The 25,368-nt window shown below is 40.0% G+C and overlaps 1 protein-coding gene across 4 annotated transcripts in view; it reads right to left on the bottom strand.

Annotated features, from left to right (window-relative positions):
• MYLK (myosin light chain kinase) overlaps positions 1-25,368 on the bottom strand; it is a 195,609-nt gene that overhangs the window by 11,860 nt on the left and 158,381 nt on the right. For all 4 annotated transcript variants that reach the window (XM_021526062.3, XM_021526064.2, XM_021526065.2 and 1 more), the window contains 6 exons: positions 17,730-18,032; positions 14,130-14,165; positions 13,937-14,030; positions 12,780-12,983; positions 8,413-8,630; positions 2,890-3,013 (listed from right to left, as the gene is read on the bottom strand). In XM_021526062.3, coding sequence (XP_021381737.2) covers positions 2,890-3,013; positions 8,413-8,630; positions 12,780-12,983; positions 13,937-14,030; positions 14,130-14,165; positions 17,730-18,032 — 979 coding nt within the window. The remainder of the gene's footprint in view (positions 1-2,889; positions 3,014-8,412; positions 8,631-12,779; positions 12,984-13,936; positions 14,031-14,129; positions 14,166-17,729; positions 18,033-25,368) is intronic.

The following is a 25,368-nucleotide window of genomic DNA, read 5'->3' as shown; positions in this document are numbered from 1 at the left end:
CCTTAGACTGAAAACAAAAACTAGAAATTGTTTCAGATTACTAAATATTAAAAACAATGACTATACAAATTGATCATTAGAAAAGAACTAGAATTAGAAAAAACATGCAAATTCAGCAATGCCCAGAAGAATAAATGGAATAGAAAGAGCTAGAAGGAATTCAGGAGGTTTAACCTTCATTACATAAAGATTATTGTAAATGCAGAAAGGGACACTGAAATAGACATAAATGGAGATGATATACACAAGCTATAATATTTGTGGCCTGTTATTTCAAAGGCAATAGATCAACTTAAGTATGTGGAACAGTACTGTGATGCAGAACAGGACAGAGTACAAGATAAAAGTGGAAGATAAAAAACATGAGGTGGGGAATACGAACGAAAATTTAAGGAAGAACAAAGACAGATGAAGAGACAGGACTGAGTAAGTTATCCAGAAAGATAAAAAGGATTTAAGATGTAGTTTAGAAATGTGGAAAGGGAACCCATGAACTGTAGGATGGAATTAAATCAGTCTTGCCATAAGGAAGACAGATGCAGCATCTCAGCAGGGAGTGCAATATCTGTACTTACATCTGCATAGCAGAGGGATGGGGAGAGGTTTTGCTGTGGGGTTTTGGAGAAGTGCTGTCACCCTGCTTTCTACTTAAGATTACATCCCAACGATTTATTCCTCTGCAGGGAAGACCCTCCAGTCACAGAGATCACTTTAGCAGCTCTCTGCTAAAGCCTGTTTGTATCCATTGTTGTGCACACATCATGGAAACACTTTCCGTGGCCATCACTTTCTAGGCAAGTGTTGTCAAGTGATGCTGCCATGTGCTCCCTGCTGTTTCCCCTGGGACAGAGGATGGGCACAGCAGCTTTGGCCCATCAGCTGCCTCTAGCAGAGCTGCCCTTATGTCCAGTGCTCTCCTCTGCCTGCATGGCCCCACTCCCACAGCAGGGGAGAGAGGATGCACATGCCCAGGTGATGGGCACAGTGATGGTGTGTGAGACAGACACCAAGTGAGTGTGTCTTGCACTTCAGGTTCAAGATTTGGTAGTTCTGGGCTTACAATCAAAACAGGAAAGCAGAGCTGCAAGTAAAGAGAGATTCTGTTCCCATTGACTTTCATTTGCGTTCTGTAATGATGATTGATAGTTCATTTTGGATAATGGCTCATAGTTGTGGGTCTGTGAAAATAGCTGGGCTGTAAGAAAGTTAAGAGATTGGGAGCAGTCTGGGGTGGAGAAGTAAAGCCAAGTGATGACTCATGGGTCTTCCCTAATGTCTATTACTTTATTCTTACAGCAAGAAAGACAAAAGCTGATTATCACCACTAATTATTATCGTGGCAATAGCAATGCATCGAAATAAATATTTTTCATTGTGTTTGGGTAATGCAGATTTCCCCTCATCACGGGTGAAATGATCTTGAATATACCTTAGCAAACAAGTAATTTCATAACATATTTCACAAGGCATATCCGATCACCCAAACCCATCAGCTGAAGGGTGCAGCATCCAAATATCCCGCGTGGCACAGAGAAACCGGGAAGAAGCAGACTGGTCTTTTTGGCAAGGCAGGTCGCCTTGTTCCCTTCGCTTTGTGTCTGCTGCTGTTCCGCAGCAGCGGCAGCCCTGGCTGCATCCCGGAGCGCTCGGGGCCGGGCGGGGCCGGGCGGGCTGCGGGCGGCGCTGCAGCACCGAGGCACCGCGCTGCCGCCGGGCTGGGCTGGGCTGCGGCCGCGGAACCTCCGACGGAGTTCGCAAAGGAGTGCTTGGGACTGAATGGAAAATAGAAGTTCTGTAAATAAACTGGCAGAGCGAAGTGACCTCGAAGCGTGGAGCACGCTTCGCGTCTGAAATTGAAGATAACAGAAATATCCCGAGGCTTTGCCGGGAGTAAGAGGGAGTTGATGTGGTAGCTTTGGCATAGGCCAAGTAAGGAAATTGTGTTGCTCGGTTTTGGAATGGGAAGAGCATGAACAAGTGCAGGCTCATGAGAAAAGCAGGGAACAACTGAGTAAAAGCGAGGCATACAACTGTGCATTGCCAGGTCAAGGAGCGGGAGCTGCTCTTTAATAAAGGAATAAAGGTATTGAGAGGAGTCTTTAGAAGAACCAATGCAAAGTAGATCTGCCCCTGACTGGCGACTAAAGCTGGAACAAGGGAGAAAGAACCATGCTCCAATCTAAGCTTCTCTTTTCACTTGTTTATATGGCACTGAATGTGTAAAATCACTGCTGGAAGAAAACCACTTGCTGGTCTAGGCATGGAGATACTATTTCCATATAAATTCCTCTAGATTCACTGATGTTTATAAGCATGCTGTATAAAATAATATATAAAAATCAAATCTAATACTCAAATATGTAACCAAGAGCTGCAGCCAACCATCTTCTAAAGTGTTTCCATAAGCTCAATCCATGCTGCTTATAAAATGTATTTATACAGTGGCTTGTGTTCGGTAATAAATTAAAATGCACTGTGAACAGATATGGTAATGCTGGGATGCTTCAGTGTGTGCCACAGGACCCCAAAGTTTCACAAAAGTTTTCTCTCATGGAATAAAATAATGGTAATTAATGGTTACTAGTGCACACTCAAATATTTCCCTTTAACATCAGGAAAGGAAAAATAGTTTGAAGTTAATAATAAAAACAGTCGCATTGTATTTTTTAATGAGGTGAGCGTTGCTGGTTTATGTAATAAGAGATTAAACACCAAATAGCTGAGTTTCTGCAACTGCCAATTCTGCAGTTTACCAATTGCACCCTTCAGAGAACATGCTGGAGGTGCTAATTACAACAAAAAAGGCCTGAAAACTTCAGAAGTTAATGAAAATTTTGTATGTTCAGCAACTGTCAGGATTTGTGAATTTAAGAATAGAAAAGTACTCACAAAATGTAGCAGATAACTCCTATACTCCACATATCTGTTTCATATCCAATAGGTTCATAGTTTATAACTTCTGGAGCCACAAACTCAGGTGTCCCAAAGAGAACTTTCAGAGAGCCTGCATTTTCTGTGAAGAATGAAAGAGAAAACCATTAAATGCTGCATGGAGGTTTTTAAAAACCAGGTATTGCCCAGTAACTGGAAAACCAGATTTGCCCTATTATTTGTGATTTTGTTAAAGATCTGTATCAGAAGAAATAAATGATGCCTGAGTTGCTGTTTCCTTATCTGGTACATGTCTAGCAATAAAGAATTATTTATTAAGCATCCTCAAGCACACAGCACTGCATAAGGCACATAAGAAGGTTCCTATTACAAGGAGCTTCCACAAGACCAAATCTATGAAAAAGGAGAGCCATCAGTACTTAATTCAGATTTGTATATCCTGAAGTAAAACGAGTTTGAGCCTCCATTCCTTTAGCAGTTGCACAAGAGAACTGCAGGACTCCAGTGTCAGAAAGAAGCTACAAATTTCACAAATTATTGAACATTTATCAAAGCTCGGGGTTCTGCATGTTGTGGTAAAAAGAACCAGTAGCATTAAAATTATAACAGTAGTAAAAAACTATTTAGATCCAACACCTTCTTCTAGGGTAAACAGGAAGGAAAATCACTAGTGGGTTGCATGCCTCTTAAATTTGAAGTGAGACCAGCAGTGAAAGAAGAGAAGGAGCAGATGATGTACACCAGTCAGATCATTACCTCACAGGTAAAACTGGATTTGGGCATCCTCTCAAAACCAGGCTGCCTACAAGCACACCTGTGGTCAAGGGGAAGCACAAATCACCAGCTGACAGTCACCAGCTGCTCCAAACTCCTATTCAGCTGGCCTGTAACACAGGTATTCTGGACTCTCTCTGCTTAAACACTCTGTGGATGCTTTTAAAATGATCTATAGTGAAGCTACAGCTTCCAATATGAAATGAAAAAATGAAGTAATGAGACATGTGAACTGCCTTGTGTTGACCCACCAGTATTTCCCTACTGGAAAATACAGTGATGGAGGTAAGAGAAAAACCTGTTCATAACCAAGTGCTGCCAGATTATGCTGTCTGTGTGCAAGTGAGTGATATGTCTACCCCCTAGCATAGCGTGAAACACAGAGTCATTAAACTAGAAATTCTTAGCCAAATCTCAGTGGGCTCATTTTTATCAGTGCTTGTTCTAAGTTTGATGGGAAGAAGAAAAGAAAAAGCAAGGTCAGGAAGAAAGAAATCTAAAGTATAGTTTAGGTACTGGGGGAAAAAATAAACCTACATACCAGTAATAGAATTGTATTGTAAAAACATAAAAATTTCAGAATATAAATTGTATCTGACTTGAAACAGACTTGGATTTAGACTGAGAAACTCGTGTCCAGTCTGCATATCTGTCTGAACCATCAGTGTATGCCTTAAGTGAGATTCATTGCATTAGGTTTATCTTTTGTGCAAGAGCAGCAGCCAGATTAGGCACAGCAGAATGTCCTAGTGAGGAACCACTGCTCTCCCAAAGAGATTATCATCTAAACAAAACAGATATGGATGGGAAGGCAAACAGATGTAACACGTTCCAGTCCTGCTCCTGTTAAGGTTACCAGGAGTACAGGGATTTGCAACTCTGCAATCAACAGAAAAGCTAAAAAATCCTCAAACAGCAGCAAATCAAAGTTTTGAGGAGTCTACAAAAGAAGCAACCTGTCCACAACACTGAATCAGAATCGAATATTTTTATTTACCAGAACTTAATTTACCAAGTTTTGCAACATAAATACTGATCCCAGTACAGACCCCACTCCCAAATTTAGCTCCGCTGAAAGACATTTATGAAATGCAATCAAACACCTGAGCTCTTTTGAGGTACCCAAATCCCCAATTTACCAAATTAAATCTGAAATACCTATGGGGTTAATAACTGCCTAATGATTGAACACTGTGCTTGAGGCAACTTTTGAGCACAACCACAACAATTCACTTGCAGCTGTGCAAGTTTCCCATTTTAAATGCATGTCTCCTTTTGAATCCTTTTTTTTATCTGTTCAAAATTTACTATAACCATGGTTATAGTAAATTAATTGCAGAAACCTCATTTTCACATACTTTCCCTGCTCCCACCATTTTTAGATTCGGAAACAGAAAGAAGGATACCTGGGAGCAGCTGCAGGAAATTACCCAGATCCTCCCATGCAAATTCCCCAACATCAAGACCCTCCTGCTCTCTATCTATCCTTTAAAAAGCACATTCAAAAAGTATTCCACAATATCCCTGGTTACATAACCAGAGTTTTCTTAGTCCAAAATGTATGATACTTTTTCTAACATGGCATCTAAAATAACTTAGCCTAAAAGAAGGGCAATGTGGTTCTCCACAGTGGCAATGAGGAGTGAGAGATCACCTGCTTTGTTGAAGTGACAACAGGAAGCCTAAGATTCCATTTTCCCATCTGCCTTCATTTTAAAGTCAACACTTACATTTTTTTTTTCAAACTGTCCTTTAAAGAAATTACTGAAATTTTTCACAATGAACCTGTTTTCTAAAATCTTCATTGTGATCAAACTCTCAGGCTCAGATTTTCACATCCAAGTTTGGAGGCTTTTCTGTGCATGGTGTAAACTACCATGAGCAACTGTGTTTGCAAAAGGCTGGTGTATGAAATGTGCTGCCCCCAGGTCAGAGAAATGTGGGGGTTTTTTTTTGAAAACATGGCATTTGAGTGCAAGCATGAGTGTGAAACAATGGACACAACATCTTGTGTATATAAAAGAAACAAGAAAGGAAAAGAGTAAGACCCTTTCTGTGCAGCAATATGTCAAATCTTTACCCAGTTGTTTACAAGCTTAGTACACAAGTAAGATCTGTATTTGGATATCCCTTAGTTCAGATAGAAAGCTGACAAGCTAGCTGGAAACTGTTGCTGACACTGTATATAATCAACTGATTTAAAAATATATCTTTACAGTTCTCAAAAACCATTCTCTTTCTCCTCAAGAAGTTTATCTTAAACAATTTTCTACATGTGTTCCTCAGCACACCAAAAAAGGTCAGGAAAATATCCCACTGCAGCTTTGGTATTTCCTGACAGTGCAAGGGAACTAATTAGCTGCAGAAGATGACTGCAGAAGGAACTGATCCTAATATCTTCAAAGCTGATCAAAAAACTGAATATTTAGAGGCACTAGTTTCCATTAGTTACAGAAAGTTAAAGCTCAGAAGTTGAAGTGCAGAATCAGCCACTGCTCCCTTCATCAATCCCTTGGCTGAGCAGTTTCTGCTCAGTCAGGGTCAGGTCTGTAGGATGAAGGCTCCAATCCCACATCTATCAATGTCAAAGTGAATTTGACAGCCAATTTCAAAGTCACAAAGCTTGAAGGAACACAAGGAGGAGGAATGTGCCCTCAGTGCACCACATAAGACAACTGTCAAGAAGCAGGCATTAGTGAAGTGTTTTTAGCTATTTTTGTAAGTAAATGAATCAGTAAATGTTGCTTTCCACTCTTGGAAATCATCTTAACTGAAATGTTACAATTGTTGTTTTGCAATTAAAACAGTGCTTATGCTTGCTGGGCATGGAATGGAAGGGACCTTTCTCTTCTTAGGGAATGCCACCCACGATGGAGTTACCCAGAATGGCAGGCTGCTGAGTAGCAAATACCTACAATGGAACCTAGCAAGAATTAGCAGCATATTAAGCCAAATGGATGTAAAATCAGAATCAGCATTATTGCCCACAGCTTTCATCCTTCTACATTGAGAGAAGTTGTCTGGAGTTTAGAAATTTCCTACCTATGGCATGAGTGGAGCAGCTCACAAGTTGCTGTCAGCCATGCCATGCACTGTGATGGCACAAGATTAACAGGAAAGTGGGAAAGCTGGTGGATGTGAACAGGCTGCTGAAAATAGGATCTTCTGCTAGCTAAACGTGGGTTTAACTGTGGTCTGAAGTTAAAAAGGTAGCTGAAGAAGTTTCTATAAAAAGGCCATTCCATGTTTACTTTATATCTCTTGTTGATGAAATCCACTCAGTGCAGCAGTAAATGTACAGTTTTCAGGCTGACAGCTGGAACACCATGGGCTGAAATCTTTCCCACACCTCTCACACAAAAATACCAGCACTGGAACTTAGTTAACAGTTCATCTGTTTCCTGAACAAGAACTAAATCAGTTCATGTTTCCAGAACACTACTGGCTCTATATTGGTGAAGGAACAGAAATGGCAGTAATCTCTTTTTTTAATAAATAAAATAAACATCTTAGCGTTCTCGTGACCAAGATTCATTTAATACACTTTTGGAGCAGAACATTATCTAAAATTCTTCAAAGCAGACTTCTTTTCCTTTATTCATTCAACAGACCAATCCTGGTTTGTTTTAGTAAAATTATATTCTTGGGAATGCAGTACTCTGATACTTAGGTGTCAAAAGAAGTAGCATGAGCTGCATTTAGGCAGATAACAGAAGGTAGGGGGTAGTTTTTCACCTGTACTCTCTCAAAAACAATTATTTACTTTTAAATAAGTATTAAAACTTTTTAAATTACTTTTTCAAAGAGGGAAGGAAAAAGATTTCAAGTAAGAATCCAGCTGTGAACCCTGTTATATAGAGAGTAAGAATTCAAATAAGTTGTCCCAATCAATTAATGTCAGGAGAACCACAAATCTCAGCTCTCCCAGTGTAACAGGTTCATAAAGTATTTTTCTTCCTTCTAATTCCTGGAATGATTTTTATTTGTTTTGAGAAAATACAAGGCATAAAAAAAAATCAGTGTGGGATGTTAGTATTGTTTAACACTGAAAATACAATTGAAGGGCTGCTTTTTAGAGCTGAACAACATGAAGACAAGAACCTTTGGAGGTCTTTGGCTTTCAAGCTGCAGATCATGTTGGAAGCTTAGATGAAAATGAATGATGGAAAGCAGCAAAAAGCAGCGTAGGAAGAGGAAGGGCTTGTCAAATGGAATTTCCTCTTGTTGCATTATTTTTAAGTAGTGCTATTACACAGCTCTTTATAGAATTCCTCTTATGTTTAACATGTATGACAATATCCTGCTGTTTATGATAAGAAATTATAAAAATGACGGGAAAACGTAAAATTACTGTAATTATCTGAAAATCTGCTAGAGCATCACCTTAATTTCTGCTGTTAAAAAAGTTTCGTGGATTTGTAGTATTCGTGAAGTATTTACTTAGAGAGTTAGTGCTTTATGGTACCAAATGTAAATATTTTTTAATATTAGTATTTTAGGTGGAATCTACAGGGACACCCTGCTGTGGTAAAAGACAGGTAGATTCTGTACACCTCATTGCAAACTCCTCTTGCATATGAGCTGTCCTACTCTCATTCTTGAATGTCTTCTTTTTCCCTTTTTTATTTTTCCCTAAAACCAGAAATATTTATAGGAAACATTTACTCTCTATATAATAGATAGCATGAATTACTGCTTGTCCTGCCCTTTCCCCCATGATAGTGAAAGAGGCAGAGAATTCATTACCTAATCTTCTTGCGAGACCAAAGTCAATGAGTTTGATGCTGGTACCAGTCTTGTTGACACACATAATATTTTCTGGCTTCAAATCCAAGTGGACAATACCCTGCTTATGAATGTATTGAACTCCCTCTGAAATCTGCTTCATGTATTTAATGCACTCTCTCTCTGTCAGTTCAAAGTCTTCATCAATGATCCGTTCAAAGAGTTCTCCTCCAGAAACCCTATGAAAGACAGAATAATAGAGACTTTCGTAAGCTGTCCATCTGGGGAAAAATCAGGCTTTCTTTTTACAGCAACACAGAGTTCAAGCTTGCAGAAGTCACTTCAGGATGAAATCTGTGTTTTACAATGGCATTTTCCATGGACACAAGGGTCATGTGGAAAGAATCCCCTCTTTTTGTGTTATACACCAATAGATGTTTTCTGTTCTGAATCTCTTTTACAGGTGAGGACTGTGAAATCCCAATGGTGCTATTCCAGCAGGAAGGTTTTACATCCTGCCTCTAGGACTGTGTCACCTGCAGCTGACAGTGAAGTGTGTGCTCTGTGATTGCCACCCTGCAGACACGTGCTTGTAACACTGCTCCCAACTCTGAGCAAACACTTCCCACTTCTCCCTTCCCTCCTGTGATCCAGCAGTGCGTAATGCAGATAACATAATTTAGAAATAAAACTAAAATATAGGTCCCAGGGAAAGAGGACAAAACTGCAAGCAGATGAGCAAAAATTTAGAAAGAAAAGAGATTGAGAGTGACTAAGGACGAAGGAGGAAGAACTCCGATGGTATGCTTAACTGGAATGCAAAGCTCAAAGGGTAAATTACTGACCCAAGTGAGCTCAGAGGGAATTTCCTCCTCAGCTATGACAGGAGAAGGATATAACCCACAACACTTTCTGTGCTGGTATTTTTAGCTGAGGCCTGATCACACTCCTTGTAGGTCAATTCCACTTTTATGCTAATTTAGGATGTGAAATAATTGTTCTTTCCAGGGTAGTGTCTCCTGGATTGAACTTTTCATGCAACTGAAGTGGGACATTTTTAACCTAGATTTAATAAAGTATAATTTAAGTCTTATTGGGTTTGATAGGTCTTTTTATTCTGTTTTTGCTTGAATTTGTGTTTTGTTTCTTTGGGATTTTTTTTGGTTTTTTTGTTTGGTTTTGTTTTTTTTTTTTTTTCCTTAATTTTGATGAATCACTCAACTGGTTTATCTGCTTGCATCCAAAGATGGGAAATACGTTTTTCTTACACTGTGGGTGAATGACCCATAAAGAAAGGAGCACATAGTGAAGAGCAGCTTTGCTTTTAGAAATTAAACACACCATGGTCTTTATATGGTTTAGTATTTTGCAGCATTCATGGTTATTGCCAAATGCAATTGCACATTGCAGTTACAGAAGGCAAACACACAACTGAACAGACTGCCTTGCCACGTTTGCAGGTTGCCTGATACATGATTATATTCCTCATGAACCAAACTGAATTTAAAACATCTGAAGTTCTGGATGCATTTATTGCTTTGGCTATAAAATTTCAGAAAATATGTAATTAGAAATGCTATTGTGGCTTCCTATGAATATGAAAATAGTAAAAAGAGCATGTGCTTGACAAACGAGTGGTTATGTAGGATTAGAGCACATTTGTAACATAAAGCAATAGGATTGCCAGACCTGTTGAATAAACATGCAGGGGATCTAGTGTGTTCTTGCTTTGCTAAGACATTAACCAGTATGGGTATTTATGAAAACATCTGCAGGAAAAATGTTTATATGTGGAGCACTCTGCAACTCCAAATGATAATCATCTTCATACTAAAATGCACCAGTTGTTTCTGGCTGTTTAATGCAGATAGTGACGACTTGTTTGTACTATAAGAGTGTTGCCCTTTTCAGATCCCTAAAGGGAAAACTTTTCAGAAATTGTACCATTGTCTCAAGCATCACTTTTTAGCATATTTTTTGTAAATAAACCCCTGTTAATACACCTGCCTGCTGTTTTTATCATGGGAGCTCTCAACACTCTGGTAGCAATGGTAGATGAAACTGCAATGCATTTATGGGATGAATACTCTTGCATTTATATAAGGAGCCAAATCCAGTTTGATTTTTGCCAGCTTAAGAAGCTGAATAAAATCAATGTGAATGAGGTTCTACACAAAAACAGGAGGAGAAGTTTGCTTTGCTCAGTCACAGCTAGTTCAGAATCCAAATCTCTATTTTTCCTGGATTCTCCTCTTTTCAGTCTTCTTAACATTAGTCAGATAGGAAAACATTCTTATCTATGGAATCACAGAATATTTATCTAAGGTCCAGTAGGAACAGTGAGAAGAATCTACCTTTGCCCAGGCAAATACTCAACTGCATTTTTAAAAATCTACCTTAGAAAAAAAAAGAAAAAACCCAATTAACTTGTACTAGCTTAAATCACATCAACTGATAGAACTTAGTGCTGACATTTTGCTCCAATAATCTTAATTTGCAATACAATCATCTCCCTCTGTTCTATGTCAAAATAAACTGACTATCTGAAGTATATCAAAATTTGAGGCACTTAGCCCCCAGTGCTGAATTAAAGTGACAACAAGCTAGTATTTTCAGATTTACTTTTTCCACTGAGATTCTTATGGTGGAACCAATATGTTCCTATATTTGAAAAGGAAATGCCTGAGATTTGCCTCTGACTTCCAGTAAATGTTAGATAGAAAGCTTTCCAGGCAAGATCACATCATTATAGTGTTTAATTTAAAAGTAATAATAAAAAAATCTGATTTTATTTTGAATATGAAATCAAACCATATAAAAATACTGTAATGAGAAATATTAAAAGCAGAGAGTACAAAGTTTAAAAGGTTCCAGGAAAATGAACAATTTTGAATAAATAACAGGAAGAAAAATCAAAGGCACTTCTCATCAGTTTGAGTGGAAGGGGAGTTCCTAAATGCCAGTCACTGCAAAAATCTGATTTAAAGGAGACTGATAGCAAGTGAGCTTGATTTATTTGAAATCCATGCATTTAAACTCTGATGGAAATGAAACAAACAGCTTGGACTGTAAGAACTTTTAAAGCTATTTCCCACAACGTCTTTGATATGCAAAGAAATATTATATTAATAGCTACAATGGAAATGATCCCTTGGAGGTTCTTTACCAATACAGGTGCAGCTGCTGGGCTGGGATTGTGGCAGCTGGGTAACACGACAGTAGAGAGGCGACCAGGCCACCTGGCATGAGGTGCCACAGGAGCACCTCACTGCCCACGCCTGCTCTGCTGCTGCTCAACACAATGGAAATGTTGGGAAGAGGCTCAAAACCCAGAAAAGGTGTTCACCCCAAACTAAAACCACATCCTAGTGAGGCTGGCTGATAAACGACTTCACATTTGATTGCGATGTTCTATATTTTTAAAGAGTAAAACCCCTTTGCTGTCAGGGGGGAACTAATGGAATGTAAAGCCATATGCTATTCCAGACTCTTTATACATCTCCCTGTTTTCCAGTAGCTCTGCCAGCTCTCAGTTCCAAGCTAAAGTAGGGTTCCCTTCCCTTACCATCGACAGTTTGCTCAACTGCTCAATTTAAAAATAAAAACACCTTCCTGCACATAAGTTCCAGGGTTGTAAAATCCCATCTCTGAAATATGCCAGTGCAGCAGTAGTTTGCACATAATCTAAGCAAGTGCCAAGCAAGCAAAATAGACATATAGTCTCTTTTGCCTGAAACAATTTATATCTTACTTAGAACTTTCAGCCAGCAAAAAACCTGCTTCTCCTTTCATTAGACAGCACATTAAGTTGATGTGGCAGCAGAACTGTAACTAAACTAAGTTTTTAGGAAAAAAACATCAGCAGAGACCAGGATTGAATTTTCTTTCCAGTTGGTACTGCCACAAGAATGGGATCCACACTAAGCAGGTGCATTATAAATTATAGAAATATTGCTCACGTTGGCCATTATTGTTTGTGATGACTGTTCAACACGTTTAGAACTGCCTAAAGTAAAATAAGTTCTCCTCCTTAAACACACTTTGGTTCTAAATGAAAGTCCAAAATGCAGCTAACTTTGTTCTCCCCTCTCCATGGGGGCAATAAGAGTAAAACTGCAAAACCCCACTACATGTATTTTAAGAAACAAGCAAACTAGACTACAACAACTGTAGCAGATTTTGACTGATTTTTAAAAGATTAACACAGATTCACTTACACAGTTTAAACAAGCTGAATAAATAATTGGAAAAACTTGCAAGATCTGAAAACCATTCAGGCTCTGCAAATCCTGAAGGGTTTGACAGTCTTGTGTCTGTAAGTTGCTACTTTTGTACACAAAACTATTTTCAACATTATTAACTTTGTCAGTGCTCTGCTTTATACTTACATTTCCAAAACCATAACAATGTTGGCTTTTTCTTCAAAGGCATCTACACATTGGACAAGTTTTGGATGATGTAGGCAGTTCATGATGCTGATTTCTTCCCTTATGTTTTCTTTTTCCTTAGCAGAATATGCTTTGAAAAATTTTCCTGCCCAAACTTTTCCATTCTTCTTTTCAACAAGCCTGAAGACTTGTCCAAATTTTCCCCTGAAAATATATAACTATTTTCATAAAATGTTTTTGCAATATATGGGCCATCACAAATAGCAACAATTTACTAAATATTCCAGCACAACAATATACTAAATATTCCAGCACAACCATTCCAGTCTGAAATTAAAATGTCTTTGCATCAAGCATTCTATACTGATCTGCAAGAATTTTTGAATGAATACCATGTTTAGAGACACTCTGCCATTCCAGTTAACAATTCTTTTATAAGAGAGTTCAAAAATTGGGACTCCTACCAGGTTTTAAGGTCTTTGTGCACAGTTTTCTATAGATCACACACCTCTGAAGATGGGACATCTCAGGTACAGGATTTAGGTGAAATCAGAATCTGAATGCTCAAGGCTTTGGTATTCTTGTTTCCCTTTGCTGTCATGTACAATTCATGGCAGCACAGAGGATCCCCTGGCCTTCAGCACCGATCACTGAAGGATTATCATGGCCTGCAGTTCACACCACCACGAGCTGGGGCCCTGAGAAACACAGCCAGGCTAATCACTGACCTTCTCTCAGCAATAGTATTAATGCTCTTGGGATTATGGCTGCTGTCAACAGAGATTCCAGCCCGTGGGCAGGATAATCTTATTACCACTAATGGATATAATGGAAATGCAAGTACACAATGTGTACCTTTTTTTTTCAGACAGCTTTTAGGACACTGAAAAACGAATGAATCCTCTAGCTTTGTTCATATGTGGGCTCCATTTGCCAGAAATACATGTAGTGCCTATTTAAATTTATCAGCAAATAGGAGCAAAGGATCTTTATGGAGTGGAAGCCAAAATACGTTGGAAACTATTTTTACTGCAACAAAGGAGCTCAACTGGGATGTTGAAAGTGCAAGACAGTCAAAGAATAAATGCACATGATCTTTATAATTGGCTGGTAGCCTTGAAAACTGTGTGTCTTCAAAAGCAGAGCCCAGTACTTACGATCCCAGTCTTTCTTCGATGTTATAGACATCTGACACCTTCTGCTCAGTGTTGATCGTAACCGTCCGATATTCCACCTCTGTTTCTTTCCCCTCTACAAACAAACATTAAAGACCATGATTATAAAGCTCCAGAAAATGTGAATGAAGAACACAGACTTGCATTTGTCCTGTTTAAAACATGCACTTCTTACCATCATCAGATAGCTCCGCTTCATCCTCTTTAGGTTCTGTGATGAAAAGAAAAAGATATGAATAACTTTTTATATGGGATATGGCACTTACATTAGATATTCAAAGTGACATGGATTATTCACAGTGACATGGACAACTGATAGACCCTATGGCAAAGCAGCAAAAAGCAGTCAGGGAGTTTGTGCATTAACTTAATAATTAAAATCTCTTTACCACATCACTATTGACTATCCAGTTACAATCTAGTCACCATTTCTGAATAAATCACATTCCTGTGGTTTGCAGTACTTGTCAATTATACCTGCCTACCAGAGATATCAGCATACTGCATCAGTTCAAAGTAATCTAAGAAATACCTTTAGAATGCCTCAGGGAAATAGAAAATAAATTAAAAATATTAACATCAGTAACACCTCTTGTTCCATGACAATTTTTTCTTGGCTTTGATGTGTCTTTTTTTCAATTGTGAAGCCAAAAGCTAGGCAAGTATGTACATGAAAAGATTCTCTGCAAAGCATCCAGACAAACTTTTCAGACTCACAATATTAAGAAAATCTGAACAGCATGATTCCCCTGAGCATGGCTGAATTCTGCAATCATTGAGGTTCAAAGGGAGCCCCAGTTCTGCAGGCAGACTCAAAGACAGGTGAGCCCAGTGACCTAAGAGTAAAAGCTGGCCTGAGCGTCCTGATTTTCATTTCTAATGTTCATGTACAGGAACTGCCTGTAGCACTGCTTTTTGCCTGTGGGTAAGAGGGGAAAGGGGCTGCAGCTGGCATGTTTTATACATTACTTACACTGCTGGGGCTTGCTCCTAAGACCTGTGGCTGTGACCAGTGATTTGAGAAACTGCAAAGGCTGTTTGGTACATAGTGACCTGTTAATTCTCCTGCAGCTGCTGAAGCTGCACTTTGCCACCACAGAGTGCAAGCCTAACCAAGGGATTTATCCCCCCTGTGTCAGCAGATCTGTGTTATTAGATTAACACAGTGCTCTGAGTGCTGTTAGGTGTTTTAGAACCGAGTTAGATGCAGAGGATGAGAAGAAAACAGAAATAAAGGGTGCAGGGGGAGCAGATATCTGGTCTGAGGCATCACCCTTTCACATCCTACACAAAATGCTGCATCTGTGTGCTTGCAGGAAAGCAAATGAAGTGGATAAAGTCTGTTGCTAAAGCCTTCCTCTCATTTTTTTTCCTGGAGCTGCAACCCTTGCATATTCCTGCACAGATGAGCTGGTTTGCAGAGATCCACCAGAAGAGTAGGGAGGGAAGGGAGCCTTCCCCACCCAGGGTAGCTGTTCTCAGACCTTCCTCAGCTACAAACCACTCCTGCACAGAGCACATAACATTTTCCTCCCCTTTTAAGGGCTGTGTAAGGGAGCTGCTCCCAGCCAGGCTGCCAGTAGGCAATGTCTGCCAAATACTGCTTAGACAAGAAGTCAGTGCCCAGCTCTGCAGTGACACTGCACTGAAGCCACAGAATAGAAACAGTTTGGTCCACCAGTGGAAGCCTAAATTATCTAAGTGATACATATCTGAACTTCGAAAGTGTTGAGCAGCTGTTCTAAAACCTTTTTCGTAAGTGAGTCTACAGTACCAAATTTTCCTCAAACATGGCAATGCAGGCTTTAATCTGTTGTGATTTACAACCTTATTTTAGTTTTCTTTAAATGCACTGTGAAAATTTAGCCGTGCCTCTCTTCACTAAGATCATACTGACATTGCTAATATGGGCTGGCCACCACAGTATGAAAATCAGAAATCAGAGTTCCTGGCAGCCTAGAAAATCCCGAGTTGCTCAGCTAAGTGCTCACAAAGATGGCAGCTTAAAGTCCTGACTTTGGCAGGTGTTGAACACATGCATTTTCCACTGCCTTTAATTAAAGCACCAGTTATATTCACACACTTGAAAAATCACACTTTAGATAAGTTGCTCTTTTTTTACACTATTTGCAATACCAAAAATTGAAATCAATTCTTGGTAAGCCCTAGAAGTGAGAGCACAAAGATGACCTCCCCCTCCTGCAAACAGAACATATTTTCTTTTTACTCAGAGCAACTATTTTGTTGCTTTTTTTATATGAATCACAATCACTCACATACTTTCTAGCTTTTGTACTAAATCTATGTAAGAAAATGCTCAGACTTAAATGGAAAAATAACTTGTTTGCTTTGGTCCAGTATAGGTAGTGGTTGCTCTAGGAAAATCATAGAGAAGAGTCAGGTCTCCAACCCTAGATGTTTGTCCTGCAACTAAAGAAAGAGGGAATTCAAACACAGGGAATTTTATTATGAAGAGCCAATACTATCTAGCTTCCTTTCAATTTTATTGCTACTCCTAATGTTATTTTCCCCACTTTGAAGAGAAAGTGCATCTTGATTTAGATTGGTTTAAAATCTTGCAAATAGAGGTAAGTAATTCCTCAGCATGTATCCAATTTAGCACTTGAAGAGAAATATGATTTACTTTTGTTTGAGAGGCTTACACAGTTGTGTGATGCTGCATCACTTTGCTATCATTTTGTCTTCCTTTAGCAATAAAATGTAACTTCACAAGGGTTATGTGGAACACTTCAAGCTCCAAAGCTTGCACATATAAATGAAGAAGGAGAGATACAACACACAGTTAACTCCTCAAAGACAGGAAAAATGGTAAAATTTGTTATTCCTGGTTTGTGGTAAGGTGACTATCAAAGTCATCCTTGCACAGTAGGTAGATGGAGGTGTGCACAAAAATATGTTGTCTCTTCCTGGTTTTGAAAAAGAATGCTGACATTTGTGTGTTTCAAATTTTGTAACAGTTCTTGAATAATTTCTACAATGATTGAACTCTCCCTATTAGCCCTTTGAGAAGATCTTAAACAAAAATTAAGAATTGAAAAATATTGAAAAACATTTTTTCAGGTACCTGCAACTCTGACTGAAAACCCTAAAAAATAGTTTTGGCATCCATAATGCCGCAAAACCAACATGCTAAGTAGGATAACCTTGAATTTACAGGCTGGGTGTACTAGGGGACAGAGGACTGAGGTACACTATCATGCTGGGGTTGAAAGCATGGGAAATACAGCTAGCTGCAGAGTGCCAGTTTATTTTCTGCTGCATATTCTGTGCTTGGCTAGCAGCAAGCACATTATTTCCAAAAGCAAATTTGGGATGGTGTTTATGGTTTGTTTTTCCATGGTGTGTCCAGTATAAACTATAATGAATCCATTGTTGTATTTCAGGTAAGCCACCAACCATCATTTTCCAACTGGGCATGGACTGAATGTGTAACATCTGTGGAAGGTTTCATTTCCCATTACCTGTGCACTGAACTGCAGAATTCTGTCAGCCAGCACTCACCAGCAAGCCAGAATGAGATTTAATGCTTGCTTTCCCAAGGCAGGGATTTGGGATCCCTGAAGCCAAGTTTCCACACTGCAAGTATGCAAAACCGATGTGCTCAGACCCCTAGATGAAGGTCTGTGAAGGACCTGAGCACAGTTACAGCCACAGGGACACGTGGGAAGGAGGATGTGCAGCTCTGGCCTCGCTAAGGTACTCTTAAGAAAGAGTTCAATTGAATTGAGATGTTTTTTTCCTTGTAAGAACTTACCTTCTTGCTTCTCTCCAACCGTTACCAGCTCAGACTCTTGGCTGGGCTCACTGATGCCGTAGACGTTGGCAGCTCGCACGCGGAATTTGTACTCCCGGTCGGCCTGCAGGTCCTGCACGTTGAAGGAGGTGCTGCGGCAGGTGGTCAGGTCTGTCCATTTCTGGTCCACCGAGTTCCAGATCTCCACGGTGTAGGACTGCACGGCGCTGCCGCCGTCGTAGGAGGAGCCGTACCACGAGAGCGTGAGGGAGGAGCTCCGGATGTCTGACGCACAAGGAGTTCCAGCAGGTGGGTCTGGTTTATCTGCAGATAAACGCACACCGTCGGGATCAGAGACAGAACTTCATCAGGGCTCCTGGCCCTTCTCTTTCCATTCCATCACTCTGCTTCACAGCTGTCATTAGAGAAACTGCAGAGACTAAAACCAATCTTAGCTATGCCTGAAATCTCCCACAATGGTGCAAACCACTCCTTGGTGATCTTCCTCAGAGGAACAGCCCGGTAACACTCCCATCGCTGTGATGTGCTCCTTCAGCTCCTTTCATCTGCTTCCACACTTCAGGGCCACTGCTCACCTTACACAGCCTCAGAAAGTGCCACTCATCCAAATACACCTGGGTAGCAGAAATACTAGAACCAGTTTGCTGGCATGGAAACAAGGCCTTGAAGGGTGACAAGTTTATCTGCCAACAGTTTAGTGAACAAATTCATCTATGTGCAGGTTTTGGAAGTCTAGTGCACTTTTTGGGAAGGAGTTCAATTTAGAATATATAATTTAAACAGTGAGATTTTTTAAAATCTCATATGCATTTTGGAAATTGTTCAGGAAGCAGAAGATAGAAACTTCTGTATTTCCTCAGAGGGTTGCTACTGAAGTCCTTATTCAGATGAGTAGAACCAGTATCACCAGAACCTGGTGTAAAGCTGTGCAGCCAACTATGCAAACACCTGAGAAAATATGACTTCTTCAAGATTTAGTCTAATGATTAATTATTGAAATTTATGTTCTTCTAAGACAGAAAAATGATGACTTTTAAAATAAATTGCTAGAAAATAACTGTGGCATTTAAACACTTCAAAAGACTTTTAAATTAACAAATAGCTTCTCTGGAAATAATCCTCTCAGAAATAATCTAGCAAAACCTACAAAATAATGATGATTGGTATGTGGATGAACTACTGCCCAAATGTTGAAAGAGAAATCAAAGGATAGAATAAATGAGAGAAGAGGAAAAAAAAGATAGGAAGTGTGAAGTGCTACAAACATTGGTTACACTGAACAAGGACTGATAAAATCCTGTCCCATTTTGCTTGTTCAAGATGCTAATGAATATTATTACTTTCTCTGTAGGAAAGGCAGAGCTAACAAAGCAGCCAAAAAATAAATCAGCAATAAAAACATCCAAATGCTGGGGGAAGCTGTTATAGACTTTGATCAAAGCCTCTCTGTGACAGATTATATCCCTCTATACTCAAAATATCATTCCTAGGAAAATTACTGAGCTGACAGAAATAGCCACAATTTGTCAGAAACATGCCTTTGGTTCTTGGACAGAGGAACGTCTCCTCTGACTCCTGTGGAGGAAAATTAGGACAGTCTAATCAGATCAAGATATTTAAGTATCAGTTCACTATTTGGAAGAGTGCAAGTTTCATTACCCAGTAACTTCCCTGAAAAAAAAATTAGCTCAGTTGTGGTGAAAAATACATCTCTCTCCACAACTTAAACATATTAGCAGACATATAAATAGAAATTCTCAAGTATGAGGGAAAAGGGTGAGAGGGAGAAAGGGAGGTGGACACCAATTATGCCACTGCATTCAGTATTAGAACCCCCAGGTGAAAAAAAAAGTGACTGCCAGAATCAAGAGTATCTTTGTTCATTTTGGCAACACTAAAACCACCATTCCACTAGGAGTCATCATTATACAGCACATCTCTTGCTGAACACATGTCAGAAACCAGATCTCCTTAACCTCTGGAGCAGCTTATTGTCCTGTTTGTGGTCACATTTTACTCACCTCATTTTCTGGCAGAAAGGAACGGGCTATTAGCAAGCATGAATTTATAGAGTAGATATATAATGAACTGAATCACAGAGAACTTACATGATTTGTCTTAAGATTAGAGAGATTGTAGCAGAGATGAGAACTGAATCTTGACCTCCTGGTGCCCAAACAGCAGCACCCCTCTTCCCTGTACTGGTCTTGTCCCAGCCTCCCTGGAGCTGCAAGTGAGGATTCAGTGCCCACACCATGTGCAGTATCAGCATGTACCCATAGCAGCCATCAGAGAGCTGCTGGCATGGCACACATGGATTGTATGATTTTAGTCAGACAGTGGCAACAGCATTTTGTTTCCACTACAACTTGTTATCTATGCAGACCTTGCTGGGAATGATTTTCTGTCCTTCTCAAAATCTTTACAGGAGCAGAATATTCAGCCCTGTGTCTTCTTTTCCTCCTATGTAACCATCACTGCATCATCTCAAAATGCAGATAGAACTTGAGTAAGTAACAGCTGATTTATTCTAAATCCAAACAGAACAGAGCAGTTGCAGATAGCAGGAGGAAAGTACTTCGAAGAAAAAGCCAAGCCAGTGGTCCACTCCCTTACAGTGGCATCTGCTGAAGTTTGTCAAAGCAGTACAGATTCTCTGACATCTGCTATGCACACAGCCAAACCTGGATGTATGTGATGCTTTAAAAATAAAGTGTTAGGTTGCTTTACTGCTGTGCACTGAATTGATAAGGAGGAAGTGTGCCTATGTTTCAGTATTTGCAGAGCATGGTAGCCTGCTTCCTGTGCAGGACATAAAAATAAACTCTCTCATTGCTGACTTTCAACACACTTCTGTTTCCAAATGAATCTCTGGGCATGATTTATCAGTTTCCTAGGCCTCAGTTCCCTCAGTAAGCTCTCTTTCCATGACTCACCTAGACAACTGGAGTCCCTCTGGCCTGCATGGTTTACAGAAGCAAGGCTTAGGTATGTGAGCACTGCAGAGAAAAAATTCATGGCCAAGGGGATAGCAGTGGTGAAGGAAATGCCACATGGCTTTAGACTAGTATCTGCTAGCCTTGGGAACATTTCTATATTCCTGAGGCATTTTTCTCAATAGGCAGAGATGAAAACCTGCAACCTTGGCTGGACTCTACTGAGGAGAAAGATGCACGTTTCTGTTTGAAGTCTATCATGTGCTGCTGCTTGCAGATCTGTTCAGTGTATAAATACTGTAGTAGCTGCTATGGGAGATCCTAAACAGGAATGAAAGCCTAATCTTTGCTCTTTTTTAGTATGACAGATGAATATGTACCATTTTAACATGCTTAAAAATGACTTAATATCAGCTTGGATGGTATTCTAAAGCTCTGCACATTCAAAGAATCTGCAGATGGTCTCTCCATGTGTCTGTTTTGTTTCTCAATAGTTTATTCTATGGGGATTTTAAAGGTTACCCTGTATTCATCTGTCTTTATTGAAAGCTAGAATTTTTTGCCAAACTACATTCCCTTCTGGAATATGAAATCTCTATCGGCACAATTAACTGCTTCCAATAAAAACATCCAATGAGCTGAGGAGGGGTGTGGAAGACAAGCACAGTTCTCTACTTTGTCCTTCTGTTTTAGTGTTTACTATACAATTCATGTCCCTGAGCTGCCTGTCTCCAATATTCTGCTGCATGTCATGTGCAGTTTTTGACATGCACAATCATGTTTCACACTTAGCCTTATAGTATGAGAGCCTTACATTGGCTTCATCTTCTGGAATAACCCATAGCTACAATCCAATATGTGAACCAGAACAAAGGCAGAACATCCAAAAATGCACTTGTGCATATTTCTATAGGAGATAATTCATAATATTGAGCTCTAATTTCAATTCCACTGTTACATGCAATGAAAGAAAGCCACCATAAGGTACCTTAACCATATGAAACTAGGGGTACTACAGCCTTGGCTACCTTACAGCATGTACATAACACCAACATCAAGACTCATGATGTTCTAGATGATTGTGGTCAGACTGGCTGTATCCACACAGTCCTGTTGAACCTGGTCAGAATTCCACTGACTTTGCATGTAAATCTCTCTCAGAATACAAGTAGGGTTGACCCAAGCTGGCTGCCAAAGCCTTGTGACAGGCAAAGGAGCAGCTGATTTGGCCTCAAACCTGGCTCAGGGACTGTTTGCAGGCTGCATTGAGTTGCTGACACCAGCAGCACAGAGGAAGCAGCAGGAGCAACTCCTGTAGCTGTGAGCCATAAGGCAAGCAGAGAGGAGTAAGAGGATTCTGGAGATGATGTGAAGGAGAGCTCTACTGCTTTTTAGCACTTTGTGCTCTAGCAAACCAGGCACAGATTAAAACCCGCTGCTTCTCAACAAAGGGAGGTGTAAATTACCACTACCCCAAAAGCAATGAGGTCAGATTCCATTTTATTCTTTGTGGCATGTATTCCTTAGGGGAAATGATAATGTCACAAGCTGGCCCCCCATGAAATGTTTAAGCCACTTTTAAGACCATACCAGCACTAAAATACACACTTGTTATTACTCTCAAACTGAATTCAGCTGCACTCCTTCCTCAGATAAATTCTGAGAAATATTTTGGTAAACAGGTTTTGATATGCAGCCTGAAGTAATCTTCAGTTGATTTGTATCTGTGCACTCTGAGAAGCATAAAACATAAGCATGCTTGGCCTTTAAGTAATTGCTATTTATCAGATAAATCTGACTTGATGTGATTGCCTTTTCTTTCTGTGGTGTACTGGCTAGAGCATGTTGTTAATAACACCATTATAGTGGGTTCAATCCCTGTACAGGACATTCACTTAAGGGTTGGACTCAATGATCCTTGTGGGTCCCTTCCAACTCAGAATATTCCGTGTTTCTGTGAAAATTCCTTTGCATAAGCAAAGGGACTTTTTTCTCACTGCATTGGAGGCAAACCCACAGCTCATGCAGGACACTCACTTGACATGAGACTGTGCTATCTAGACCTCACTGCCTTCTCCACATGGTTCAGTTTACAGAGCCCTCAGAACACAAGAACCATTCCAAGAGACCAAAAAAGGCAGCAATCTCCTTATCTGAGTGCAGGGAAATGGAAATTGCTCTGCTACTTGCTGTGAGGGTCAGGCTGAGCCAAGGCGAGGCAACAGAGTTTGCTGTGCATTGAGAGCTCACACAGCCCTGGCTCTTAGGCAGAGATATTGTTCCAGCAAAAAGCCTCTAAAAACTGAGAACAGTATAACCACAGCCTCTGAAAAGTCTTTTTTTCCTTTCTTTTATGAACAGAGACAGCACTAAAGCAATGTCTCTGAAGTAGTTTTCTTTATCTAGTCTCAAAATTGGTTTGTTTTCTTTCTAAATCCAGTTATCATATTACTGTATAGTACTATTATTAGCTATTGCGATATTTGTCTGCCAGATAAAGAACAAACAGAAAGAAACAATTTCATTCCATTCCACAAGCTGTTTAGCCAGGGAAGGTATTTAATATGCTGCAAAAGCCAGTTGAACACTGTCCATGCCGACAGCACTGGCAAAGCTTTCATTTGAAATCCATCAGCAGGAGAAAAGCGAAACCATAAAAGGTCATAACTGAACTCGGCACTATTGCTGCCAGGGCTCGGGGTCATGGCAGACCTCACTGCTGTGCTTGGAAAACTATGCCCTGCAGCTCTTTTCCAAGGGAGAGGAGTGCTACAAGTAGAGATACTACCCCTTAACTCCTGTAACTAATGTGCACCCTGTACGTTAGAGTACCACAGGCTTAGGATAAAGTTAAATTTTAAAATGCCTGCATTTTCCTGCAAAAAACTCAAGAGAAACTGAAATGCACACGAGTTTTCTCCTAAAAAACAGCAGAGGCAAGGACCCCATGGTAAAGATTTGGTAATTTACACCTTCCCTGTAAAATACACTGCAGAATACTCTCGCCACATTGCTCTTCCTGATAACTCTGACAGAAAATGAAGTTATTTAAAAACTGCCCTTTTGAGACCTGTGGATAAAGCAGCTCACAAATACTGGTGGCCCAGAGCATTGCTCTGTGCTGTTGGGGTAACTGAGGCATGCAAGTGTAAGATGACCTTGCCCAAGGACACACAGGAGAATGGAGCTGGGAACGAAACCAGAGCTCACCACTCCCACGCAAATGCCCTCAGCACAAGAACATCTCCTTCTGCCACAGGCCTAATGGAACAAACAAATATATAATGCATTCTCAGGAGCCTTTTTCTAAACCATCTGCTCCTGAGCCTGAATCAACAAGCTGTTCGGATTACTCATGTGCTGCACGTTAGATATCTGCTTTGATAACTGATTGAATTAGAGCTCCCAAACATGCCCACTGAAAGGCAGAATAAATTTTAGGAGTTTCCCAGTAGGACTAGCAGTGGATTAATCTCCACCAGGGTGAGTTTGGGACTTAGGAGCCCCATGTTCAAGAGTTGTGATTAATAATTTTTGAGTGACTAGGTAAAATATAGGAATTTTGTTGCAATTGTCAGGATATTTATTTTCTTCCTCAGAAACAAGCTGAAGGCAAGCATCAGGAAAAAGCAACTATGCATGGAGTTCTACTGAAATTTCTCCTAATAAAAAATGACATTGAAACTGCATAGCCATTCAAGGGACAAACCTGGATTAGTGTGCCAGCACTGATGCATAGAGCAGAGTAAGCTGGTTTTTCCTCTACACATTTTTGTCTTTCTGTGAAAATTCAGTTTTGGTACAGCTGCAGAGCCACTATGCATTAGTGGGAAGCTGACAGTGAAGGTTACTATACTCTTGAGCTACAACAGCAGCAACATAAGTCATCTCTTCCTTAACCACCAGTGTAGTTGCCCTTTAACCATAAAAACAGTGACAAAAATACTCCAGCAATCCAGAGGAATTTGAAAGGTTGAAGGTTACAGAGTAAGTCCACCCACATATTCTTAGGAAATTCACTGCATTCTTGACCTGACAGTAAACAGGGAATCACATGGGTACTGCAAGATATAATCTGATTATTTTCAAAAAAAGAACTTCAGAATCATTCATATTTGCACTTCTGAGATGCAATATTCAGTGTCAAAATGTCCATGGGTGTCTCGCTTCACTGTTTGCTTCTCAGATGTTTGCACTTAACTTTTCCAGAGAGGGAGCACAGAACCCTGACCACTGGGTCCTCTGTGTCTGAGTGGGGAGCACTGTGCAGATTTCCCAGGATCTCCCACCATGCATTCACAGTGGTGAAAGGGTCACTGTGCACTGCTGGGTTTGCTGCCACATTTCCTTGTAACACAGTTTTGGGGGAGGAAACAAATGCCAATATACCTTGCATATATGTGACTTGTGGAACCAGAACCAAGCTCTTCACAGCAGCAATTAAAAATCCTACCGTTACATTCAATGACTGTTGGATTTAGTGATGATCAGACCTTGTTCTCAAGTAAATTTGTATTTTCTCATTTGTGCTTGGAAAGACTGTGTTAAAGGCAGAGGAATAACACCTTCCTCACAGAAAGTAACTTCCCCATCCCAAGTCAAGTATGGAATGGAGCAGAGGAACAGGTTTTAGTGAATTCATGGTATACTACTTGCATGCCTGTGTATATATATATATATATAAATATATATGTGTATGTCCT

This window comes from Lonchura striata, chromosome 8, assembly GCF_046129695.1.
Source record: "Lonchura striata isolate bLonStr1 chromosome 8, bLonStr1.mat, whole genome shotgun sequence".
Lineage (NCBI taxonomy): Eukaryota > Metazoa > Chordata > Aves > Passeriformes > Estrildidae > Lonchura > Lonchura striata.
This window is presented reverse-complemented; position numbering and strand designations above follow the sequence as displayed.